The following is a 24,085-nucleotide window of genomic DNA, read 5'->3' as shown; positions in this document are numbered from 1 at the left end:
CCCCAACTTCTGCCCCAGTCTCCTCCGCCGCCCCCAACTTCTGCCCCAGTCTCCTCCGCCGCCCCCACCTTCTGCCCCAGTCTCCTCCGCCGCCCCCACCTTCTGCCCCAGTCTCCTCCGCCGCCCCACCTTCTGCCCCAGTCTCCTCCGCCGCGCCACCTTCTGCCCCAGTCTCCTCCGCCGCCCCACCTTCTGCCCCAGTCTCCTCCACTGCCCCACCATCTGCCCAGTTTCCTTCTCCATCCCCACCTTCTGCCCCAGTCTCCTTCCCCATCCCCCACCTTCTGCCCCAGTCTCTTCCTCTACCCCACCTTCTGCCCCAGTCTCTTCCTCTACCCCACCTTCTGCCCCAGTTTCCTTCCCCATCCCCACCTTCTGCCCCAGTCTCCTTCTCCATCCCCACCTTCTGCCCCAGTCTCCTCCGCCGCCCCACCTTCTGCCCCAGTCTCCTCCGCCGCCCCACCTTCTGCCCCAGTCTCCTCCGCCGCCCCACCTTCTGCCCCAGTCTCCTCCGCCGCCCCACCTTCTGCCCCAGTCTCCTCCGCCGCCCCACCTTCTGCCCCAGTCTCCTCCACTGCCCCACCATCTGCCCAGTTTCCTTCTCCATCCCCACCTTCTGCCCCAGTCTCCTCCGCTGCCCCACCTTCTGCCCCAGTCTCCTTCCCCATCCCCCACCTTCTGCTCCAGTCTCCTTCCCCACCCCCACCTTCTGCCCCAGTCTCTTCCTCTACCCCACCTTCTGCCCCAGTTTCCTTCCCCAACCCCACCTTCTGCCCCAGTCTCCTTCCCCAACCCCCACCTTCTGCCCCAGTCTCCTCCACTGTTCCACCATCTGCCCAGTTTCCTTCCCAACCCCAACCTTCTGTCCCAGTCTCCTCCACCACCCCCACCTTCTGCCCCAGTCTCCTCCACCGCTCCCACCTTCTGCCCCAGTCTCCTCCACCGCCCCCACCTTCTGCCCCAGTCTCCTCCACTGGCCCACCATCTGCCCAGTTTCCTTCCCCACCCCCACCTTCTGCCCGTCTCCTCCGCTGCCCCCACCTTCTACCCCAGTCTCCTCCACCGCCCCCACCTTCTACCCCAGTCTCCTCCACCGCCCCCACCTTCTAACCCAGTATCCTCCACTGCCCCACCATCTGCCCAGTTTCCTTCCCCACCCCCACCTTCTGCCCCAGTCTCCTCCGCTGCCCCCACCTTCTGCCCCAGTCTCCTCCGCTGCCCCCACCTTCTACCCCAGTCTCCTCCATCGCCGCCACCTTCTGCCCAGTTTCCTTCCCCACCCCCCACCTTCTGCCCCAGTCTCCTCCACTGCCCCGACCTTCTGCCCCAGTCTCCTCCGCCGCCCCCACCTTCTGCCCAGTTTCCTTCCCCACTCCCCACCTTCTGCCCCAGTCTCCTCCACTGCCCCACCATCTGCCCAGTTTCCTTCCCCACCCCCACCTTCTGCCCCAGTCTCCTCCGCTGCCCCCACCTTCTGCCCCAGTCTCCTCCACCGCCCCCACCTTCTGCCCCAGTCTCCTCCACCGCCCCCACCTTCTGCCCAGTTTCCTTCCCCACCCCCACCTTCTGCCCCAGTCTCCTCGCTGCCCCCACCTTCTGCCCCAGTCTCCTCCACCGCCCCCACCTTCTGCCCCAGTCGCCACCACCGCCCCCACCTTCTGCCCAGTTTCCTTCCCCACCCCCACCTTCTGCCCCAGTCTCCTCCGCTGCCCCCACCCTCTGCCCCAGTCTCCTCCACCGCCCCCACCTTCTGCCCCAGTCTCCTCCACCGCCCCCACCTTCTGCACAGTTTCCTTCCCCAGCCCCACCTTCTGCCCCAGTCTCCTCCGCTGCTCCCACCTTCTGCCCCAGTCTCCTCCGCCGCCCCCACCTTCTGCCCCAGTCGCCTCCACCGCCCCCACCTTCTGCCCCAGTCGCCTCCACCGCCCCCACCTTCTGCCCAGTTTCCTTCCCCACCCCCACCTTCTGCCCCAGTCTCCTCCGCTGCCCCCACCTTCTGTCCCAGTCTCCTCCCCCACCCCCAACCTTCTGTCCCAGTCTCCTTCCCCACCCCCCACACCGGGCCGAGTGCTCAGAATGTGTGGCTCTCTCCACCCGCCCACCCCGTCTCCCGCGGGGCCCGAGTGCGGCTGCCAGCGGGGCCCGAGTGCGGCCGCTAGCCGCCGCCAGCGGGGCCCGAGTGAGGCCGCCAGCGGGGCCCGAGTGTGGTCGCCGTCGCCAGCGAGGCAGAGTGCGGCCGCCAGCCACCGCCTGCGGGGCCCGAGTGCGGCCACTAGCCTCCAGCCTCCGCCTCACCTCCGCGGTCGGGCCCGCCTGGCTCCTCGGCCATGGCCGCCACCGCCATTCTCCTGGGTGCGCCAGCCAATCAGGCGCCCCCTGCAGCCCAGCCAATCAACTGGGCTGCCGGGACGCATTTCTCCTGGGCACACCCAGGAGAAATATATATATAGATACTGCATAGATTTCAATCCCACCACCACCAAAAAAACCCACACGTTTTTTCTCCATGGCTTTAAAATTTCCAGGAATTTTACATCTCTAGGCACCTCCCAGATTAAGTCTTTAGAATTGTCAGACTAATTAAAGGAGACTCAGCAGGAATGTACTGCTCTCCACAAAACAATTACTGAACATCGCATGCCCCATTCCTAGAGATACGAGTTATACCCTATCAAACTCCCCAGGTTAATTCTGTGCAAAGGCCTTGTTCCTGAATGAGAAGGGCCCTCCACCATTGCTTGCTGACCCAAACAAGCCATTGGAAATCCCTGCTGATGTTCCAAACCAAGAGCCCATGCTCATAAAGGACACAGCTAGCTGGCTAAAGGTATGCTCCCAAAAAAGGTACCCTTGCAGCCGATCCTCCTCCACTCATTGTTCCAAAGCCAACCTATATATATTAGTAAGAGGAGCTGGACAATGAGACACTCTGGGCCAAGCACATAAGAGGCCTGAAACCACTTAGCAAGACTTGCCTGCACACCAAGTAACAGCCCCAGCTGATCTGCGGGAAATTAAGTCATCATAACATGATACATGTGTAGAATTATGCTAGCTTTGCGATAGTAGTGATGCATAAAGTACTTGGCTAACTCGCAAGTTTATAAAGATCCAGAAATAAGAAACAATATATTAATTTGTGGTGAAATACTTGGCTGAATCACAAGTTTATAATGATCTAGAGATAAGAAACAATATACTAATTTGTAATAGCTCATTTCTGTAACCCTATGAGCCATGTGATTTTGACAAATTAAGAAACTTAGGTAGTACTTGCAAACAGTATGTATGGAGGAATGCATGAGTGAGCAACATCAAGTGTGCCCCAGCCCCACTCCCTCTCGAACACAAACAATGTTGGGAAAGATGCCAAAGGCCTGAAGAATCGGTGAGAATTGGGGAAAACTGCCAAAGACATTGTAAAGGAGAAAGAACTGGAAGAGAACAAAAAGATAAGATGAGTACATCTTGTGATCACGGAAATGGAAGTGGACCGCAGATGTACCAGCCGGAGTGGAAACATCCCTTTATAAGTCAGGCAGGAAACCAGAAGAGCCCTGAGAAGCATCACCACCCAGAGTGAGGCCTCCACGCTTCTTCCAACACCCCTTTCAAAGACTGATCATCTTTGGAGTGGGGCTGGTGAGTATGAGTGTGTGTGTGTGTGTGTATGAATTAGGAGCTAGCTTGCTGTTTAACTGACTATAATAAACATGAATCATTGATTGACTAAAACCAGCTGGTGTCTGCATCCGTTTTCCTGGGGCTGCCTTGTTGTTGGGCCATGCAGTGCTAGAGGACTTAGAGTAAATAAAGGGTTCCACACATGGTCCTGCAAGTTATCTCTATTAGACCACATACACTTCTGCCATATGCAACAATTCCAAGCCACTTTGACAGAGTGGCCGAATCTTTAGGCCTTAGACTTAGAGCAGTTTTCATTTAAAATTAAACATTTACAAGAAAAACATGCAAGCCCAAACTCATTCACAAACTTCCCCACAATTAGCAAATTGCACTTACTCTGCCCAGAAGTTGAAGTTGTTCCAAAGCCACCTGCGTTGTCTCCAAAAGGTGCTCCAAAAGGTTTGTTAAACATCTTGCAGTTGCTTTAGATTCTCAAAACCTAAACAAAGACATTAAAGTCTTGGACTAATCCAGTTTTGAGAAATGTACATTTAGCTTTATTCAGAAATACACCACATAAAAACAGATAGTATGGGGAAAGCAAATGCCCACCATCTCTTCAGAGAAAACTAGCATCTCAAAAGAACTATATCTGGTGGCTGTTTCAGGCTGTGCCTGAATGACAGGGTTAAGATAGCAAAACATTTAAAAGAACTTCTGAAGGACAATCAGAAACACAGTTGACATCCCTTTTGTGACCTATAATAGGGTCACAAACTCCATACACTGAAATCCATCAGTGTTCAGGCAATGCAAGTATTAGATCAATTAGCATTCTCTTTTTTGTGGTTATCAAGAAAACCTTGTATAAGTCAAGGAAGCATAATGAATGCAATTCTTTCCATAGCAATTTCCAAGTTCCCTCATTCTTCTTTACTGCCCATACAATTGTGAAAAATGAAACAGAAATAAGGGGAACACAAAGACGTTAAGTTTACCAGACAGCATTAAACCATGGCAATTTCACAGTAATTTTAGAAGTGATGTAACTGCCACCTTCACCAGATAAGGGCAATCTAGCAGATAGACTAGATTTTTTTGCACTGTAAAGAAAATACAGTTCAAGTATTTTTAATACCGTAAAATTATGCTGCAAAAAAGGTGTCTAATTCATTTCAGGTCATGCAAAAAACAAACGTGTTTTCAAGCCACGAGATCCTAAACTAGTTCCTAAAGTCTTAAAGAGAGAACTAGGCAGCAGTTTTGAAAGGGGGCGGGGAAAGCACAAACTCCATACACTAAAATCCATCAGTGTTCAGGCAATGCAAGTATTAGATCAATTAGCATTCTCTTTTTTGTGGTTATCAAGAAAACCTTGTATAAGTCAAGGAAGCACAATGAATGCAATTCTTTCCATAGCAATTTCCAAGTCCCCTCATTCTTCTTCACTGCCCATACAATTGTGAAAAATGAATATATATTCATTCCGCTAGAAACAACGGCCTCCAAAAGGACTCAGACAAATATCCAGGGCTGCTCTCAAGAACACTCTCTATTTCCCCCGCGTATCTGTTGCCAAGGCGCCTTCCGTCTAACAACACAAGGCCTAAATCCACATAAGTCCTGTGACTGTACAGTCATCCTTGACTCTGTTACCTGCAAGTCTGGCCGAGGCTTCGTGGCGAATCGTCCCGCGCGTCCAGCCTCAATGCACAGAAAGCACAACCACAACAGCCCCCCTCCTCCACTCTTCCTTCGTCGCCTCGCCCAAAACGTAGATGGAGGAGAAAAAGGCTTCGAAATTCGAACACATACAATCTCTCATTGTCTGTCTACTCCCCTTAGACTACTTCATTGGGCCACAGCCTCCTCCTGCCTTTCCACATCGGAATGCTATTGGTCGGTCCTAAAAAAAAAATACGGAACTGCTCTCACCACCCATTCTCTGACGTTGGGCGTAGAGATCAAAGCATATCTCTGGGTGATGGACAGGGAAATTTCGGAAGAAATGCGCACGACTCTCTTTTCTCGCAGTGGGTGGAGCTGAATGCAGTATTCTCCAGGATTCTCTCTCTCTTTGTACAGTAATCGCTTGAGGGGTGGGGGGAAATTACAAATTTAGATTGGCATAGACTTGACGGTGAAGAAGTTGATGCAGCGGTTCTAAGCATGTTTATAATGGGAGTAATACTGACTGATTCTACTGACTGAGTTCAGTGGGGCCTATTTCCGAGTAAACACGCAGAGGCTCTTAAACTTGCAAGCAGCTACCTTGATACTCAAGTTTAGATTTATTGGGCCTAGCTAAAAGAATAATTTTAAAAGTCGTGTGTGCAGATTGTTTGAGTTTCACAGAGCTCTTATTCAGGCTGGATGTCAAAGCAAGAAACAAAAGAGTTAATTGAGATGTGGCTTCTAATAGTGAGAAATAAATCAATATAAATTAATGAACCCAAATATACCTCTCCTAGTGGTGTGTTTCACTGTATTTTGTTATTTATTTTAAAACATTCTATGCCACTAAATATGCATATTTGGAAGGCAGCAAATCCATTCTTAAAATAGCCATTTACTACTACTACTACTACTACGAATACTTATATACCACTTTTAAACAAAGGTTCTCAAAGCGGTTTACATAGAAAAACAATTAAGGCTCCCTATCCCCAAAGGGTCTCAACTGAAAGAGAAACATAAGGTAGACACCACCAGCGGCCACTGGAAAGATGCTGTGCTGGGGTTGGATAGGGCCAGTTGCTCTCCCCTTGCTAAATATAAGAGAACCACCACTTTGAAAGGTACATCTTTGCTCAGCTCATTTGAGTTGGTTCATTCTATTGCTCTAGGCGTTTATGTTTTACTACATCTGCTGTTTTTTATACTAATTGCCCTAACTATTTATAGTCGCTTAATAGCCTTACTGAGAGTAGAAATATTGAAGAACAGAATATAAATATATTGTTAGTAAAGTAAAGTGGCAGCCCAGGGTTTCAAGGTAAGGACAGAACTCCAACCAGCACCCACCCATCCACTAGGAAGACCTAGGGCACCAATTCTTGGGGGACACATAAACTGTGCCAGGATATAGTACTGCCAACCAATTTTTCTCCCCCCCCTCATGTTGCACCCCTGAAATACTGCACAGTGTGATATGTAATACTGCATCCTGCTCCCCAAAGGGCCTGCACATTCTGCACCCCCAAATACACTTTTCTTTGCTCGTTGCATCTCAGCCCCCAATAAACAGCTGCTCTCATAAGCTACATTCCCTCTCTGGTCTGAGGAGTAGCATTTCCCAGAACTGGTGGTACGTCTGGTTACTCCAAACCCTTTTCTGTTAGAAATGGCCTTGAGGGGTAGCTGGGAGGTAGAAGTGCAGGAGATGGGTTACTGGCAAAGAGGTTTCTCAGGATGAAGCAACTCAACTCAGCGTCCCATCACCACGAGGCCATTTTTGATGCCCCAGAGAAGATAGACAAGAACATGCAAGAGCTCACCATCACCCCACCCCACAATGGGCCCTGTGTGGGATCTAGGGTTGGCAACATGTCATTGCCAGAATGGAGGACACAAGTTTATGGGGGCTGGCTGGGGGCGGGGTGTATGCAGTGGTATGCAGTGGTAATCAAGAGCCTGAGTATCATTGATGTACATGTAATTGAATTATACGCTATTGAATAAATGAGGGACAAATGCTGTCCCTATAGGGACCAACATTTTTTAAAAAACATATTTTATATCCCGCTCTTCCTCCAAGGAGCCCAGTGTGGTGTACTACATACTTAGGTTTCTCCTCACAACAACCCTGTGAAGTAGGCTAGGCTGAGAGAGAAGTGACTGGCCCAGAATCACCCAGCAAGTATCATGGCTGAATGGGGATTTGAACTCGGGTCTTCCCGGTCCTAGTCCAGCACTCTAACTACAGCACATCCTTGAAATGAGGGCCAACCTACGAAATGAGGGACTGTTGGCAACCCTAGTGGGATCACTTCCAGGTCAGGGCGAGTTGTAGTAGACCAGGCCTGCTCAACTTTGGCTCTCCTGCAGATGTTGGCCTACAGCTCCCATAATCCCTGGCTATTGGCTACTATGGCTAGAGATTAAGGGAGTTGTAGTCCAAAAACAGCTGGGGGGCCTAAGTTGAGCAGGCCTGTTGTAGACACATAGTTGTGTCTATCTTGCCATAGAAACAACTATGGCTTCTAGTCCATTAAAGGCAAAAGGCTGAATTGTGGCAGAAGCTCTTGGAAACTAGAGCCCACATCTCCAGAGCTTGTGGTGTTATCCTCAGAGGGTGTATGGATGTGCACGGTCTGCGTGTGTGACGTAGGCGGCCCGCACGCGCACGGCGGCGATGGGCGCACGAGCATGCATACAACTCTTAGAAGGACTTGCAGGCGACGACGGGGGCAGGGGCATCAGCGAAGAACGCTGCCGCCCCAAAAACTTCACATTAAAAGACAGCGCCGGAGGGGGAAAAGCGGCAGGAGGGGTAAGTTCTACGCCCCTGCCCTTAAAGGGACATGCCCCCTCGGTGCTGGACTGCTGGTCCGGAGGCCTCCAACATGGCCTCTGGACCGGTTCGGGACCCACAGGGTCCAGCAAAAAATTCAGCGCCGGAGGGGGAAAAGCGGCGGGGGGGGGGAGTTCTACCCCCCCTTGAAGGGACACCCCCCCTCGGTGCCGGTCCGGAACAGTCCGGACCGTGCACATCCCTAAGAGGGTGCACAACATTAGGACAAGCAAGGACAGCCCACAGCTCAACAGCAGAGCACCTGCTTGGTGCGCAGGAGGACCCTAAAAGGTTCATCTCTGGTGGCAGCATTTTCCAGTTGAAGGATTATGGCAGGAAGCTGGGAAAGGCATCTGCCTCCAAGCCATTTCCAGTCTGAGACAGAGTAGGTGACCCAGGGTAGATGAGCCTAGGGCCTGACTAAGGAGAAGCAACACTAAATAAAGACCCAATCGCTCAGGGGCAGGAGATGCTTGGAAAGCAGAAAGTCACAGCTCTGTCCTTGGAGCTTTAGGGTTGCCAGTTCTCCAGGACTGGCCTGGAGTCTCCAGGAATCAGCATCAATCTCTAGGTTAATCTTGAAAACAATTCTGGAGATTGTAATGGTTTTATATGGTGAAAAATATTGGGAGAAAAAAGCATAGGGGTAGAGCAGCAGCTTGGCAGGGTGAAAGAGAAATCTCCAAGAATGGCTTCAGTCAGAGTTGGCAGCCATACATCTCAGATTGAAAAGGAGCTTGGGCAAGCAAAGGCCCCTCTCCAGCTGAGATCTTCTAATGGCAGTGCAGGTGCTTGGTAGGGATGTTCGGTTTGAATTCAAACTGGGTTCGAATTGGGGTTGGTGGTTCAGTTTTGGTTTTGCTCAAACCACCCCCCAGTTGGGTTTGAATTTGAACCGGTTTTGAACCAGTTTGGTTTGAATTTGAACTGGTTCAAACTGGTTTGAACCTCAAAAAGTAGGTAGGGTGGTAGGCACCCTTGGGTGCCAACTACCACCCAAACCTCAAAGCAATTGGACATTCCTATGATTTTAAAAAATATTTTCCATTGTTGCCCATAACTCCCTCTATGGATTACTTAGGGGCAAAAGGCTGGTGTGGGTGGTAGGCACCCATGGGTGTCCCCCACCCACAAATTCCCAAGGCAATTGGTTGCCCCTAGTATTAATGGTGAATTTTGGTGGGGGGGAATCCCATAGGATATAATGAAGATTTGGGGCAGCCCCGAACCCTGCCTCTGTGGGGTGGCAGCACCCCAAAGTGGGTCTGGGGCCATGGCAAAAATGGCCTCAATCCCTCCCAGTCACCCCAGATTGATAGGAGTGATGGGTTTGTTTGTTTTTTTAAAAGGATTTTCTAAGGCATTAAATAATATCTCATTGGAAAGAATGGAATGTGTGTCACTGGGTGAAAGGTTAAGCCATCAATCCCTATGAGATATTATTTAATGCCTTAGAAAATCTTTAAAAAACAAACAAACCATCACTCCTGTCAATCTGGGGATGTCTGGGAGGGATTGAGGCCATTTTTGCCATGGCACCAGACCCACTTTGGGGTGCTGCCACCCCACAGAGGCGGGGTTCGGGGCTGCCCCAATCTTCATTATATCCTATGGGGAAATTGTTTTTTCTTCAAAAATTCACCAAAAATACTAGGGGCACCCATCAATTGCCACCCCAGCTTTTTTGCCCCATCCAGGTGCCCTAATACCACCCAGGTCAGTCCACCTTACCTACCCAAGTAACTAAGATGACACAAACCACCAACTAGTGTTGACAATGACAATGATCTGAAAAGCCACTGCCTGCCAGCACAGCACACACAGAGAAGAGGCAGCAGACCTGCTCTGCTGCTCCTGCAGGAAGGATGATGCCCCAAAAAATCACCGCCCCAGTGCCTGCCCATTGAGGCCATCACAGACAGAAGCTGACCTGCTCTGCTCAGCTGCTCTCCTCCTTCATCATGGATGCACACAGTTGTACACGCTACAGCTGAAAAAGCCAAGAAGGGGTCCAGGCAGGCCAGGGGACCAATCCAAACCAAACCAAGCATGTACTACTAGCTACTATTACTACTACTACTACTACTAGTAGTAGTAGTAGTGCAACACCATCACACCACAGCATGAGCATAGCATACAGCCAGCAGCTGCTGCCCACACAAGCCAACAAGACCTAACTAGATGGCACACGGCAGTAGTAGCCAACCCGTGTGATGACGCAACTGCAAAGAAAACAGGGGAGGGCATAATTATAGGCTGGCAATTCTAACACAGATAGAAAGTTAAAATTGACTACGGGAAGAACCACCAGTGAGTCTATATAGTGCAGCTGAGAGCAACTGAGTGTGATGATGATGATAGAGCAAAGCATTGAGCATTGCAGCACTCACCTGCTGGTTCAGTAGTTCTCTCAAGTTCTCTTGTCCAGTGTCTTCATCTCTTTGTGTGTGCAGTGCGTGCCTTTTGCCTTGCTTGAGCAAAACAATGGCTCTGTCTGGTCCACCACATCTTTGCTCTAGGACGCAGAGGCCCAAGGCAGGTGGTGGCACCAGTGTGAGTGCATGCGTGTTTGTGTTTGTTTGGCCAGGTGTTGTGTGTGTTGCTAGCTAGCTAGGAGAGGGGAAGGGAGGGGGAGGGGAGGGGGATGTTCCAGAGGGGATTGAAGGGGGAGGAGGTCTGGCTCAGAGTAGGTCGTGTGCCACATATATGCACACACGTGATGTGTATGCTTTGGTGGGAGACCAATTCTCATCAGCTTGCCAGACCAGGGGTAGGGGTGTGTGGAAGGGAGGATAGAAGGGTGATGAAGAGGATGGAGGGAGGGATGAGGGGAGGAAGGGAGGGTTGGAGGGGGGAGGGGGAAAAACATGCAGACACAGGCAGACAGACACCACACTACAGCAAGCATCCATCCACACACAGAGACAGTACTAACATCCATCCACACAGACACAACAGAAACAGCCTCCACTGACACACACACACACACACACACACACACACACACACACACACACACACACACACACCTACCTTTCTCTCCAGACAAGTACGAGCAGCACAGTCACAGACCCAATTCCCTCCCCTCCCCCAAGGAACACAGACAATCAATCAATCAATATGTTGTGTTGACAAGTAAAGTTCTATTATTATAATTTGTTTTTTTCGCATCAGTCAACACCAACAGTAACCATAATCAACAACATGAGAATTCATTCAGCAAGCATTAAAAAGATATTAAACATTTTTTAATGAAAATCAACTCCACACATGATTTCTTTGATAACATATTTTTAAAAACCAATACTTTTTTGAGTTATCATTTGTTTTCAAGTATGATTTTCAATATGTTTGGAGGGTTGATTAACATAACATTTTTTGAAATTATTATTTACATATTTACAGACTGTGTACCCACTGCCGCTGGTGCTGGTCTGGTGGTATTATTATGGGGCTATGTTACTTTTAGGAGTGTGTGCTGTGCCCATGCCAGGCCCCCGAATGCTGACAGGTGGAGATAAGGGCTTGTTGTGGTCAGCATCGGGTTTCTTGCGTGGGTGTGAGTGGGGTGTGTGTGTATAAACGTTTGGCCAGTTGCAGCACCAGTAGTAGGCACATTGCGACTTGGCTGGCACGGCTCAGCATCTGTCATGTCAGCTCAGCTAGAGGTGGAAGGGGGGAGGGGAGGGATGAGCAGAGGATGAGCCAGGCAGGTGATCAACCATGGGGCAACCACAGTAATCACTCACCCAGCTCCAGCTCGGGGTAACCCAGCAAGGGGAGGCTGACCTTAAGGAAGACCAACTGCTCCACCAGACCAGCGTCCAACCAGGACCGAGAGGGTGTCACCATGTCCCCGGCACGTGAAAACACCCGCTCGCTCTGGACACTGGTTGGGGGGCAGGAGAGGAGGCACACAGCAACCACCGCCAGGTCCAGCCAGACTTGGTGGCGGGTCGCCCAGAACTGTGTGAGGTCCCTCGAGCTGTCTTCCTCCACAGGCTCCTCCAAGTACTGGGCAACGCATTGCTCAGCACTGGAGGGCCTGGCAGGTTGAGCCTCCTGCACACCAGGCAAGGGGCCAAGGCACACCTGCTGAAACCGCTGGGTGGATTTCACGGCAGGAGCAAGTGTTTGCTGCGTTGGCACCATTGTCTGGGATGCCACGCTGCTGGACTGGGAAGAGGAAGGGGGAGGGGAAGCTGATGCTGCCTGGCCACCCACTACACTGCTTCAGGTGGATGCAGGACGCTCAGGGGAGATGCACCCGCACCACTGCCACCCTCCTGGTCTCTCCTGGTCCTAGCCACCTCCTCCTCCCTAAATTTCTGGACCAGGAGGACCCTCCACCCGGGCAAGTCGCCGGCACTCACAACATTGCCCTTGATGGTCGGGTCGCAGAGACAAGCGAGGCCATACTCCTCCCTGCTACCCAACTCACCAACAAGCCGCTTGGCCACCTCAGACTTCAGCCTTCCATCCAGAGCACGACCCTCTGGCGTGGTCAGAGAAGTCTGGAGCTCACCCATCAGCTTCTCCAGACCCAGAGCTGTGAGCAGCGCCTGGCTCAAGGGAGTGGTGTCACCACACAAGCCCTTCATGGCAAGCTGGAAGGGCACCAGTGCCAACACCGCTTCGGACATCTGCTTCCACTCTGCATTCAAGAGGTCGCAGACAGCCAAGGACTCGTCCCTCGCCAGGGCGCCAAGGGGTCTCTCCTGTTCCAGCAGGCGCTGGAAAAGGAGGAAGGTGGAGTTCCACTGCGACTCTACATCCGTTGGGATGAGATGGCAGGGAAGCCCGAGGTTGGCCTGCTTCTCACGAAGCAGGCGCCTGGACATCTCGCTGTGGTAGAAATGGCTGGCCAGCTTGCGAGCCTTCTTGACAAGCGTGGCCATGGCAGCAGCAACACTTGGGGCACAATGGGGAGGACTGGGGTATCCTCAGGCTCATCCCTGTGTCCTCTCCCTCTCTGCCCCACAGCCACAGGCACAGCCTGCCCCCAGCCTCTCTCACCTCTGCCTGCCAACCATAGGCGAGGCCTGGCTAGGACACGGCGCTTGCGTTGCTCAGACATAGTAAAGGTGGGAGACTGTATGAGTAAGGCCGGAAAGGGGCAAAAAAATAGTTTGGAAGAAGGAGAAGGGGCAAAAAAGGCCAATTAATTGGGAGGCTGGAGGGAATTTTTAGGATAAAAGCCAATTGAGGGGGAAGGGAAGATTTTTAGCAAGGGGACAGAAAGGCCAATTGAGGTGAGGGGAACCTTTTGGTTTGGGTTGAAAAAGCCAATTGGGGAGGGGGAGTTAAAACTTAAAAAACGGGGGGACCCCTGGGTGGGTGGCACAGGCAGTTAGGTGGCGTAGTTGTGGGGGGAGAGTTTTTTTTTTAATTATGGGAAAAATAGAAGGGGGGGGAATTAGGACACAGCACCTACCAGGGAGGGATGGAGTGAAAGCTTGGGGAACCTAAGGTTGAGGGGCAGAATGAGGAGCCACTACTTGTGACTCACCCACCCCCAAACAGCGACAAATAAAATTAAATACTTTGAAAAAATTATATAAACCGATGGCAGGTGCTGTGGGCTGCAGCTGTGGGGATGAAAGAAGGAAAGGAGACAAGAAGAGAGACTAGAGCAGAGTCAGAGAGTGAAGGAGGAGAGAGCAGGAGTAAGAGAGAGAGAGTTCAGCACAGAGAGAGGAGGTGAGTGGAGGTAAGGTAGCAGGGAGAGGGGGTGTTAGGAGGAAGGGGAAGCAGGCCCAAGGGAGCAGAGAGAACAGGGGTGAGTGGGGGTAATGTAGCAGCAGGCCCAAGGGGGCAGAGAGAGGGGGTGCATGGGGGTAATGTAGCAGGGAGTGGGGGTGTTAGGAGGAAGGGGGCAGCAGGCTCAAGGGGGTAATGTAGCAGGGGGCTGTTAGGAGGAAGGGACAGCAGGCCCAAGGGGGCAGAGAGAGGTGGGGTGAGTGCGGGGAATCTAGCAGGTGATTGAGGGGAATCTAGTGGGGCGGTGAGTGGGGGGAATCTAGCAGGGAGGAGGGAGAGTAGGGGAGAATTAAGCTGGGAGGGGGGTTTCAGGAGGAAGGGGCAGCAGGCCCAAGGGCCACAGAGAGGGGGGTGAGTGGGGGAGAATCTGGATGGGAGGGAGAGGTGGCAGAGCGGGAGCAGGAGGGGGGCACCAGGCCCCAAGGGGCACAAAATCAATAACAACAAAAACCAGGAACGAATAACAGCAAAGTGCAAAAACCCAGGAATGAACTGAACAACAACAGAGAAAACAAACTCTTCAATAATATTAATAAGAAATCAAATCAGAGCACACACACAGCAGAAATATATATATATATATATATATACACACCAAAATTATTCCAAAGCAAGCCCAGGCAGGCAGGCACAGAGGAGGGAGGGGGGCAGTGGGGCAGAATCTGGATGAGAGGGGGGACTCTGGATGGGGGGGGGATGACAGGAGGAAGGGGGCAGCAGGCCCAGAAGGGGCACACAAAAATCAATAATAAAATACACACAGCAATACATATATAACACAGCAACAAGTAATCAGGAATCAACAATAATCAATAAAAATAAACCCAGCAGAAGAAAAATAAATCAAATGCAAAGCACAGACATGGAGGGAGTGGTGGGTTCCAGAGGGGCAGATGGCGCAGGAGGAGGTCAGGGGAGGAGACCAGGCCGGGCTGCAGGGCCTAAGCCCCGGGTCAGCCAGGGACTGGCCTGGGATGGGATCCAGGCAGGGAGGCAGGAACCAGAAGAATTAAAAAAGAGCACCCTAAACCAAAAACAAAATCAAAGCAAAAATAAATCAGCAGGAAAAGAGATGAACAAGAAGAGAGGCAGGTTAAAATTAATGAAATCAATGCAGATGGATGGGGTGGGGGGCGGGGAAGGGCCGAGGCCTAGGGCCCTGGCCAAATAGCAAAGGAATGAATGAATGAGAGAGTGACAAGACAACAACAAATATTAGATGGAAAAAGAAGCTGTAAAGTAACACAGACACAGGGCAGAGATAAGGCAATGGACAAAAGAAAGAGCAGGAGGACAGACACAGTCAAGGACTCACACAGACACCAGCTAGTCAGGAGCACAGCACGGTCCAGATGATCCCACAACTGCAGCCAAAGAGAATTTTCCAGCCCAGAGGCTTGGCTTGAATATTTTTGAAATTCCCTCCTTGGGGAGCCCCCACCTTTGCACTCCCCCCACCCCCCAGCCAACAGGGTGCCAGCTCTCAAACAGTGGCACACTCAACAGCCTACTGGAGCGCAAAACTCATTCTGGCCAATCAAACAATCAATAGCCTAGCCAATGCAAAGTCTTAAAAATAGGCTCACAAAATGGAGGCCAGGAGCAAAAGTGAACAATGATCCGCAAAATGGAGGACAGACACACAATAGCAAAAACAGACCCTAGGCACTCCATAGGACATCCAAACCAGTTAGAACCTGTTCAAATGAAACCGGTTCAGATTCGGTTCGAACTTGGACCAGAAGGGCAAAACCATAGCCCTGTCTTGCCCGAGTTCGAACCTTCGAACTGAACCAGTTCGAACTCAAACTGGTTCAAACTGAAACCGGTTTGCACATCCCTACCGGAGACCCAGTTCCAGTTACTCTCTATTGGCTTCCTCTTTGTGCGTTCCTTGTCTTTTTCTTGCTCCCACTCCTTGCCCATGGGCTTGGGTTCCTTGAAAAACATTTGGAAGACGTCCATTTATTCGCCTTTCCAAATCCAATCCTTGACAAGATGCAACAGGTGGTCCCATAGGCGTAACGATAGGGGGGGCAGGGGGGCACGTGCCCCAGGCGCCACCCTGGTTGGTCATGTGGGGGGCGCCCAAAAGTGCCCCCGCGCCGATCCCCTGGCTTTCCCGTTTTTTTTTTAAACCGCAGCAGAGCAGTCCGACTGCTCCGGTCCGCATGGTGGCGTGGCGCCCCCTTCCCCGGTCCCGGCGCCACCCCCGCCCACCCCATTGCTTGGCTCTGGCGCGCAGATCCACTCCGGAGCGGCAGGTGGGGTGTTGTGACTTCACCGCCGCCGCGATTGGCTCCGTCGCTTGTCACTCAACGCACCACTTCCGGGGGAAAGGAGAGGGGGAGAAAAGTTTGTTGGGCCCAGAGAGCTGTGCACCGCTGCTGTTGGGGTTGGCCTCTCTCTGGCGCGCCTTGGAGACACCCGCGGCGGCGGGGACCCCCGGAGGAGCCGTTGCTACCTTTCTTATGCCATATAAGTTTGGTGCCGCTCTGTTACCGGCATGGGTAACAGGGTCCCCTGCTGCGCCGCGCCATGAGCAACGTGCGCCTCGGCCAGCTCGCCCTGCTGCTGCTGCTCTCCTCGGTTGGCGTGCTGGCCCTCGCCTTGCAGCCCCGGGGCGCCGCCGCTACCGGCCCGCGCCTGGACAAGCTGCCGGAGGAGGCGGCAGCAGCAGCAGCAGCAGCACAGCCACGGGGCTGCTGCCGCCGCCGGCTTCGTCTCACCAGCGCCCAAAGGAGGAAAAGGGCTTGGAGAGGCGCACCTTGGAGATGCGGCAAGTAGCCTTGCCTCTCCATCCTCGCCGCCGCAGCCGCTGCCTCCCACTCCCCGAGCTGGCCCGCGAGAGGAGGAGGAAGAGAAGGTGGCAGCAAGGGACGCGCTCGGCTCCTGGGAGGCCAGCAACGCCACCGGCCCCCCGCTGCAGCACACCTTGGCTCCTCCAGCTGAGCCCCAGGGCGGCGCCCCCCAGCCAAGCGGGAGCGGGCAGCCCCATGGCACGCCCAGGTGGCAGCAGCCACAGTAGCAGCGTCCCGACGGGGGTGTTCCCCTCACCCTCAGCAGGCGCCCCTGAGTCCCAGAGCAGCAGCATCCCGACAACGGAGCTGCTGTCCACGCCTGCGGAGGAGGAGGAAGATCCGCTCGTCCATAGCGGGACAGGTGAGTTCTGGGGTCTAGGGGCGGCTCGGGTGGGGTAGAGGCTCCCAAAAGGGAAGGAGATGCGGGGTGCTTCCTCTCCAAAGGAAGCTTTCTTGCCTCTCCCAGGCAGGGGCTGGCTTGGAGCCCGCGCTGGTGGACTGCTGGGGTGGAGCCTCCGGTGATGGTGCGTCCTTTCCCCTCGCATTTACTATTCAGGTCGCTGAGTTCACCCTAATTTGCCACACACATTTTCTCCATTCTCCCCAATCTGTTCTCATTGTAAATAAAAGATTTGGCAGCTTCCAGTGAATAGGCTTCTCTTAAATGCTTATCAAAAAAACGAAGGGGGAAGAAAGGGGTTGTAAAACGTAGTCATATTTAGTACACTCTCGGTTTCCCTTTGCTTGCACAACTAAATTCTCATTTAGTAAAATCTACAGTCAATGGAATTCACCTTTTGAGCCAAAGTTGTTTCTGTTCAGAACAAAGTAAAAAATACGCCAGAAAACCTGACATTTCTTAGAAATTCTCTAGTCTGTCTTATGCCAAATCCCATGGGGACAGGTCTATAAAGAAAGGGGGTTTATTTTCCATGTCCTTTGAACACAGTGCTTTCATATTTTCTAGGGCAAGATGTTTTCCCAGACAATCTCAATAATTGTATTTTTATATTAATATGTTATTTGAAAATGTTGAGGATTTTGTGCACAGACAATACATACAGATTTGCTTACTTTTAATGATATTATTTTAAATCTCTCCCTCTTTCTCTCTCTAACTGAATGTATTTGAATGCAAAAGCTATAACTGAAAATGTAGGTTCTGGCAAATATATATATATATACTGTTTCTATCTCTGTGTGTTTATCCTTATTTGCCACACTTCTGCGTGTGTATGTGTGTGTATACATAAAGATAAAATTATGGTTTGTTTGTACTGTTCAATTTCTTAACACACATGTTTGCCCTTGTAAAGAAAGATTGTTTCATGAGGGACATGCAGTGACCATTTCTGTGATTATGACTCCACTTTTTGCAGCAAATACCGTCATGGATGTAGTTGGCATGAATCTCTAGGAAATGGCATGAATCTCCAGGATACTATTGAAAACTATCCTAGAGATGTAAATGGCTTGATATTGTGAAATATTGGAGGGGGGGTTCCCCCACATATCGCTTCAGTCAGAGTTGGCAGTCCTATATAGGTGTTTCCATTCAAACCCACAACCTTTTGCTCCCTAGGCAAGTTACTTCCCTGCTGTGCCATTAGGTATGGCTTGTATTCCTTGTAAATCTAGGAGTAGGCAGTTGTGGGGTGTGTGTGTGTGTGTGTGTGTGTGTGTGTGTGTGTGTAGGATCTTGATTATGAAAGTTGGCTGAGTGTCAGGATGGGACAGGTGTCTTGTGTGTGTGCTGCAGTAGTATTTAGGAACATAGGAAGCTGCCATATACTGAGTCAGACCATTGGTCTATCTAGCTCAGTATTGTCTACCCAGTCTGGCAGCGGCTTCTCCAAGGTTGCAGGCAGGAGTCAGATGCTGCCATGGAGGGAACTTGGGACCTAGATGCTCTTCCCAGAGTGGCTCCATCTCCTGAGGGGAATATCTTCCAGTGCTCACACTTCTAGTCTCCCATTCAAATGCAAACCAGGGTCGACCCTGCTCAGCTAAGGGGGCGGAGGGGGGGCGCAGTGGGGGGGCACAATTTCAGTGCTTGCCCTGGGCGCCGTTTTCCCTAGTTACGCCTCTGGGTGGTCCCCTAGGGGGATGGGCCCATCCTCAGTGTTGCTGCTTGTGCTCACCGGGGCAGCTTGCGCAGGGTTGGTGCTTCTCCCCCTGCCTAGCCCACACTTGCCAGACCTGATTACAGGTGGTGTGAGGCGATGCCCAGTTCAACAGGCCTGGGTACCACCCGTAGGACCCGACAGGGGGGCTATGGGGCAAACCCCATGGCCACACTCCTTGGGGAGACTCACCTGATCCAGACCCTTGTCCTTCCATTTCCACAGTGCCACCTCCTGGTGCAGGTCCCTCTGGTGTTCTGCTGCCCCCTGGACTGGGTGATGGCTGCGGTCACCCGCGTGAAGTGCTGCTAAGCGATCAGCGAAGCCCTACATTAGTTTAGTTCGCTTCGCAGCCCTGGACAGCCTCTGCAGGTGTGCGGGAACCCTCAATGGGCCACCTCCCCCATCTTCCCCCTTGGGTGTCACACATTCACTTTCCAAAGCTTGCAGGCGGGCAAAAAGCGTCCTGATGGCTCCCAGTTCCCTATCATGCTCATCCTCAGATGAAGAGTCCGGTGAAATTGGGGGCCTCTTAGGGGGATGGGCCGACTTCTTCCCCTTCCCCATTGGTGTCTTCTTGGGGCCCATGGCTGTGGCCCCCCCAACCTGAAGAGCCAAGCACGGGGGGAGCGGTGTGTGCGAATCCCACTTCTCAGTGGCCCCGCGCGCACCTAGAGCCCTAGTGCCAGTGACTCCCTCCTCTCCCCGCCCCCGCTACTAATTGCTGCTAGGGACTGGAGCCCTGGTGACCTACGGATGCTCCCCTCCCTCCAAGCCTATCTTCCATACCTGAGAGGTTAAAACCCGGCCTGGTGTGCTGCCGCTGGTGCTGCTCTGCTAGTTCAGAGGAGTTGGGTCCAGTGAAGGTCAGCTGGTGAGCCAAGGCCCAGCTTCAGCGGCCTGCGCAGCAACCAGGCCGCGAGGTGGAACAGGCCGGGCTGCGTCCTCTGCCATGAGGGGTGGTGCGGGTGGGGTTCTCACTAGCCTTCGCGCTAGCCCCCACAGCACTGCCAGACGGGCTCCGACCTCCCAGCTTGGGTCACGTGGTCAGCCTGGCCCTCCGTGGCAGCCAAAATGGCGGCCGTGGCCAACTGCCACTTGCTGGGCTGTGTGACGCCGGGGGAGAAAAAGGCGGGTGGGCTTGCAAGCCCGAGCCCCACTGCTACAGCCCCCAGGCACGTGAGCGGCAGCCAACCAATAAAGTTGCAGCCCCCACTGCCTCGGAGCACTCGCCCGGCACGTCCGACTTCTTCACTGCCAAGAGGTGGACTGATGCCAGTGCAGGTGCGTTGCTGGCTCACTTGTTCTGGCCTTGCCCCGGAAGCCTGCCGTGGCCAATGGGACCTAGCTCCCAGGTCCCGTGTGCTCCTCAGAGGTGGGGGCTGCGGGCAAACCAGCCGCGCCACCGAGGAGGGCGGCAAGCGGCTTGATTACTTAAAGAAAAGTACATAACTCAAGCACTGACATGATGCCAAGGTACAAAACTTCAATAGAGGTTTTCAGTTTCAAAGAGCAAATAGCAGTAGCAGCAACAAAAATCAAAAGATTCCCAAAAGCAAGCTTCTCAAAAACCAACAGATCCCCAAAAGCACGTTCCCCCAAAACAAGAATATATTTCTTTCTTCTATCTCTTTTGGAGGACTTGCTCCAAAAAGCTTGTGAAGCTGACTTCTCCATCCTTGATATCTTCAAACCTGCTCCAGTAACTACTCAAGAAGTTTCCCGTCTGTCCCAACACACTATTGCAGGCCTTAGTTAAGGGATTTCTCTCTCTCTCTCTGATCCAGCTTTCTATGATTGGTAGACCAATATTCTCAGAGCGTATTGCTCTGCCTGTGGATGCCATGAGCCATGTGGCTTCTTTCTCTCCCTTTCTGTTCTGCGCTATGAAGACAGAAAGTTCAGGGACACAGGTCTTTCTGTCCAAGTATGTAACTTCCCAATATACCATACTTGCTTTTGAATTTGTCTCAAGGTACTCTTTCTTTCTTTCTTTCTTTCTTTCTCTTTCTTTCTTTCTTTCTTTCTTTCTTTCTTTCTTTCTCAAATTTATACCCCGCCCAAACCTTGGTCTCTGGGCGGCCAAAAACAATTAAAACACACGTAAAAGTTAAAACAATTCAATATAAAACACATATAAAGTTAAAATACAATAATTTAAAAACCATAAAATTAAACAGTATTTTTATTAAAAACCTGAGAAAGCTTGGGTGAAAAAAAGCATTTTCAAATGTTTTTTTTTTAAACAGCCAGAGATGGGGAGGATCGTAACACAGCAGGGAGCGCATTCCACAATCTCGGGGCAGCAGCCGAGAAGGCCCGTCTCTGTGTGACCACCAAACGAGTTGGCGGTAGCTGGAGACGGACCTCCTCAGATGACCTCAATGGGTGGTGGGGTTCATAGAGAAGAAGACGCTCTCTTAAATACCCAGGACCTAAGCCGTTTAGGGCTTTATAAGTTATAACTAGCACTTTGTATTTTGTCCGGAAGCCTATTGACAGCCAGTGTAATTCCATCAGCAAAGAAGTAATGTGGTCTCTCCGAGATGACCTGGAGACCAACCTGGCTGCCACATTCTGAACCAGCTGAAGTTACTGGACTACGTACAAAGGCAGCCCCATGGAGAGTGTATTACAAAAGGCAAGTCTGGAGGTTACCAACAAATGTACCACTGTTTTGAGGTCACTGATCTCGAGAAAGAGACACAGCCGGCATATCAGCTGAAGCTGATAGAAAGCACCCCTGGCCACCGCCTCAACCTGAGAAACCAAGGAGAGGTGTGGATCAAGGAGTACGCCCAGTGTTGGAAATTCTCTGTGGTGAGAGAATCCCTTTTTCAATATAGCAGAGTGCACAGAGGCACAAACACAGCGGATTTAGTTAGGCATGCATGTGTGCTAAGAGTAAAGTAACTTGGAGCCAATTGCTAGTTTCAAATCAATATAAAAGGTATTTATTAAGGAACTCCATTCTAGATAGGAAAGTGAGGATTTAGGATCTCTAATCTATCTATCTAAATGGATGCAGATGGATTCACCATCTTCTCTGCACATATGGTGCAGGGCAAGAGACTTGCCATGTTGCAAGGTCAACAGCCAGGTAGCAAGAGAGAGAAGGAGGAAGGAAGTTGAATCCCCTAAGATTAGCAATCTACATTTCAAAGGGATAGCATCAGAGCAGCGGGAAGTGATGACCAAATGTCTTTGACCTTCTAGCCCTCTGACTTACTAGTCTGTCCTCCACTGTCTGAGGCAAAGAGACAGCGCAAAGTCCTTTACTTCCAACACTCCCTCTCGTTGTCTCGTGACTCAGTTCACAATATTCATTTTCTCTCTCAGCTTTTCAAAGCAGGGTCTTGGTAGTGGCTTAGTGAGTATGTCTGCAAGCATTTCATTTGTCGGGCAGTAGAGCAACTTGATTAGTCCATCTTTCTGCAGACTTCTCACTACATGGTACTTCACATCAATATGTCTGGTACTCCTCTTTACATCTTCTTGTTTGGAGAGTTGAATGCAGCTTTGGTTGTCTTCATACACTGGTATGGGCTGTGGTACATCTGTACCTAGGTCCTTCAGTAGTTGACACAGCCATTGTATCTCGTGACAGCCCTGTGCAGCTGATACATATTCCGCTTCAGTGGTTGATGATGCTACTATGTCTTGTTTTCTGCTTGACCAGCTTATCGCTCCATCTCCATAGAAAATTATGTGACCACTGGTGGATTTCCTGTCTGTTATATCTCCACCCCAGTCTGCATCTACATATGCTTCTAGTTTTGGTTGACTGTTAGCTGACAGCTTGAGCTTAAAGTGTGCAGTACCCTTTAGGTACCTAACAAGTCTTTTCATTGCATTCCAGTCCTTGACTGTTGGTGATGCAGTCTGTCTACAAAGTAAGCCAACTGCTGTACTAATATCTGGCCTAGTGAGTGTACTAATGTATAAAAGCTTACCCAATGCTTCACGATATCTATGGTTGTCAGATAGTGGCTCAGTTTGATCTTCTTGCTTTATGTAGTTCACTTCCATTGGAGTTGGTGTAGGATTTGCATTTTCCAGTCTGAGCAAGTTTATCAAGTCTTTAATTTTCTGTTCTTGGTTGATCAGGAAACTTCCATCTTTCTCTCTTTGTACTTGAATGCCCAAGTAGTGTGCAATGTTGCCAAGTTGCTTGACTTCCACTTCTTTGTTCAGATGATCCATTATTTCCTTGCTGTCATCTGGATTTTCACAGGCAAAAATCAAATCATCAACATACGCCAAAATGTAAGTCCATTTCCCATCTCTGCATCTCGTGTACAGGCAGGGATCAGCTTCACTTCTTTTGAAGTTTGCTTGAAGCAGCATATCATTCAGTTTTATATTCCATGCTCTGGCAGCTTGTTTTAAACCATAAATGCTCTTTTGCAGTTTGCATACATAGTCCTCTTTGCCTTCCTGTAAGAAACCTGGTGGTTGTTGCATGTAAATGTCCTCTTTTAGTTCACCATGCAAAAATGCAGTTTTCACGTCTAGGTGCTCAACATGCATTCCTTTGCTAGCAGCAATACTTAACAGAGTCCTTACTGTGGTATGTTTAACCACTGGTGCAAAGGTTTCATCATAATCTTCTCCATATTTTTGTGAATATCCTTTTGCTACTAATCTGGCTTTGTAGCGCTGAATCTCACCATCAGCATCATGTTTGCGTTTGAAAACCCATTTGCAGCCAATAACTTTTCTTCCTTGTGGTAACTTAGTAAGAGTCCAGGTTTTGTTTTTCTGTAGAGCCTCAAGCTCTTCAATTGCAGCTTGTTTCCACTTCTGGGCTTCTGGTGGTGGTAGCTGGGATATTTCCTCCCATGATGAAGGTTCTGGTTGTTCCGCTGTTCTTGCGAGGTAGGACAGCCTCGGAGCTGGAACACCTCTGTTTGAGCGCGTTGATCGCCTCACCTCACCCTCTTTGGTCCCTTCTACCACCTCAGGTGCGTCTGGTGGATCGCTGGGGGTCTCTGTGTCAAGTGTGGTTGGATCTGGATCTGCTGTCTCCTCCTCCTCAGTTCCTCTGAGATCAGGAAGCATAATCCAGTCATCAGGGTGCTTGGTCTGGTTGCTTGCTTCAGTGTAGGCCCCCTCTGAAGGTGTAGCTCTTTCATTCTCTTCAAAACACACAGCTCTGCTTATGGTTATCCTGTTGGTGTCAGGATCCAGAATTCTGTAGGCTTTGGATTGTGCTGCGTAGCCTACAAAAATCCCTTTTGTGGCCCTAGCCCCTAACTTAG

At 51.0% G+C, this 24,085-nt stretch overlaps 1 protein-coding gene across 6 annotated transcripts in view; it reads right to left on the bottom strand.

Moving 5' to 3' along the window:
* LOC128344975 (zinc finger protein RFP-like) overlaps nucleotides 1-19,632 on the bottom strand; it is a 47,211-nt gene extending 27,579 nt beyond the window's left edge. For 2 of the 6 annotated variants that reach the window (XM_053296153.1, XM_053296158.1), the window contains exons 1-2: nucleotides 5,284-5,528; nucleotides 4,024-4,126 (exon numbers count right to left, since the gene is read on the bottom strand). In XM_053296153.1, coding sequence (XP_053152128.1) covers nucleotides 4,024-4,099 — 76 coding nt within the window. In that variant the 5' untranslated portion in view covers nucleotides 4,100-4,126; nucleotides 5,284-5,528. Of the gene's footprint in view, nucleotides 1-4,023; nucleotides 4,127-5,283; nucleotides 5,529-5,562; nucleotides 5,688-10,530; nucleotides 10,663-15,215; nucleotides 15,301-19,613 lie in introns of those variants that run through there. The other 4 variants (XM_053296157.1, XM_053296155.1, XM_053296154.1 and 1 more) reach the window with 4 other exon arrangements.
* Between the last annotated feature and the right edge of the window lie 4,453 nt (nucleotides 19,633-24,085).

This window comes from Hemicordylus capensis, chromosome 2 (genome assembly GCF_027244095.1).
Source record: "Hemicordylus capensis ecotype Gifberg chromosome 2, rHemCap1.1.pri, whole genome shotgun sequence".
Taxonomy (NCBI): domain Eukaryota; kingdom Metazoa; phylum Chordata; class Lepidosauria; order Squamata; family Cordylidae; genus Hemicordylus; species Hemicordylus capensis.
This window is presented reverse-complemented; position numbering and strand designations above follow the sequence as displayed.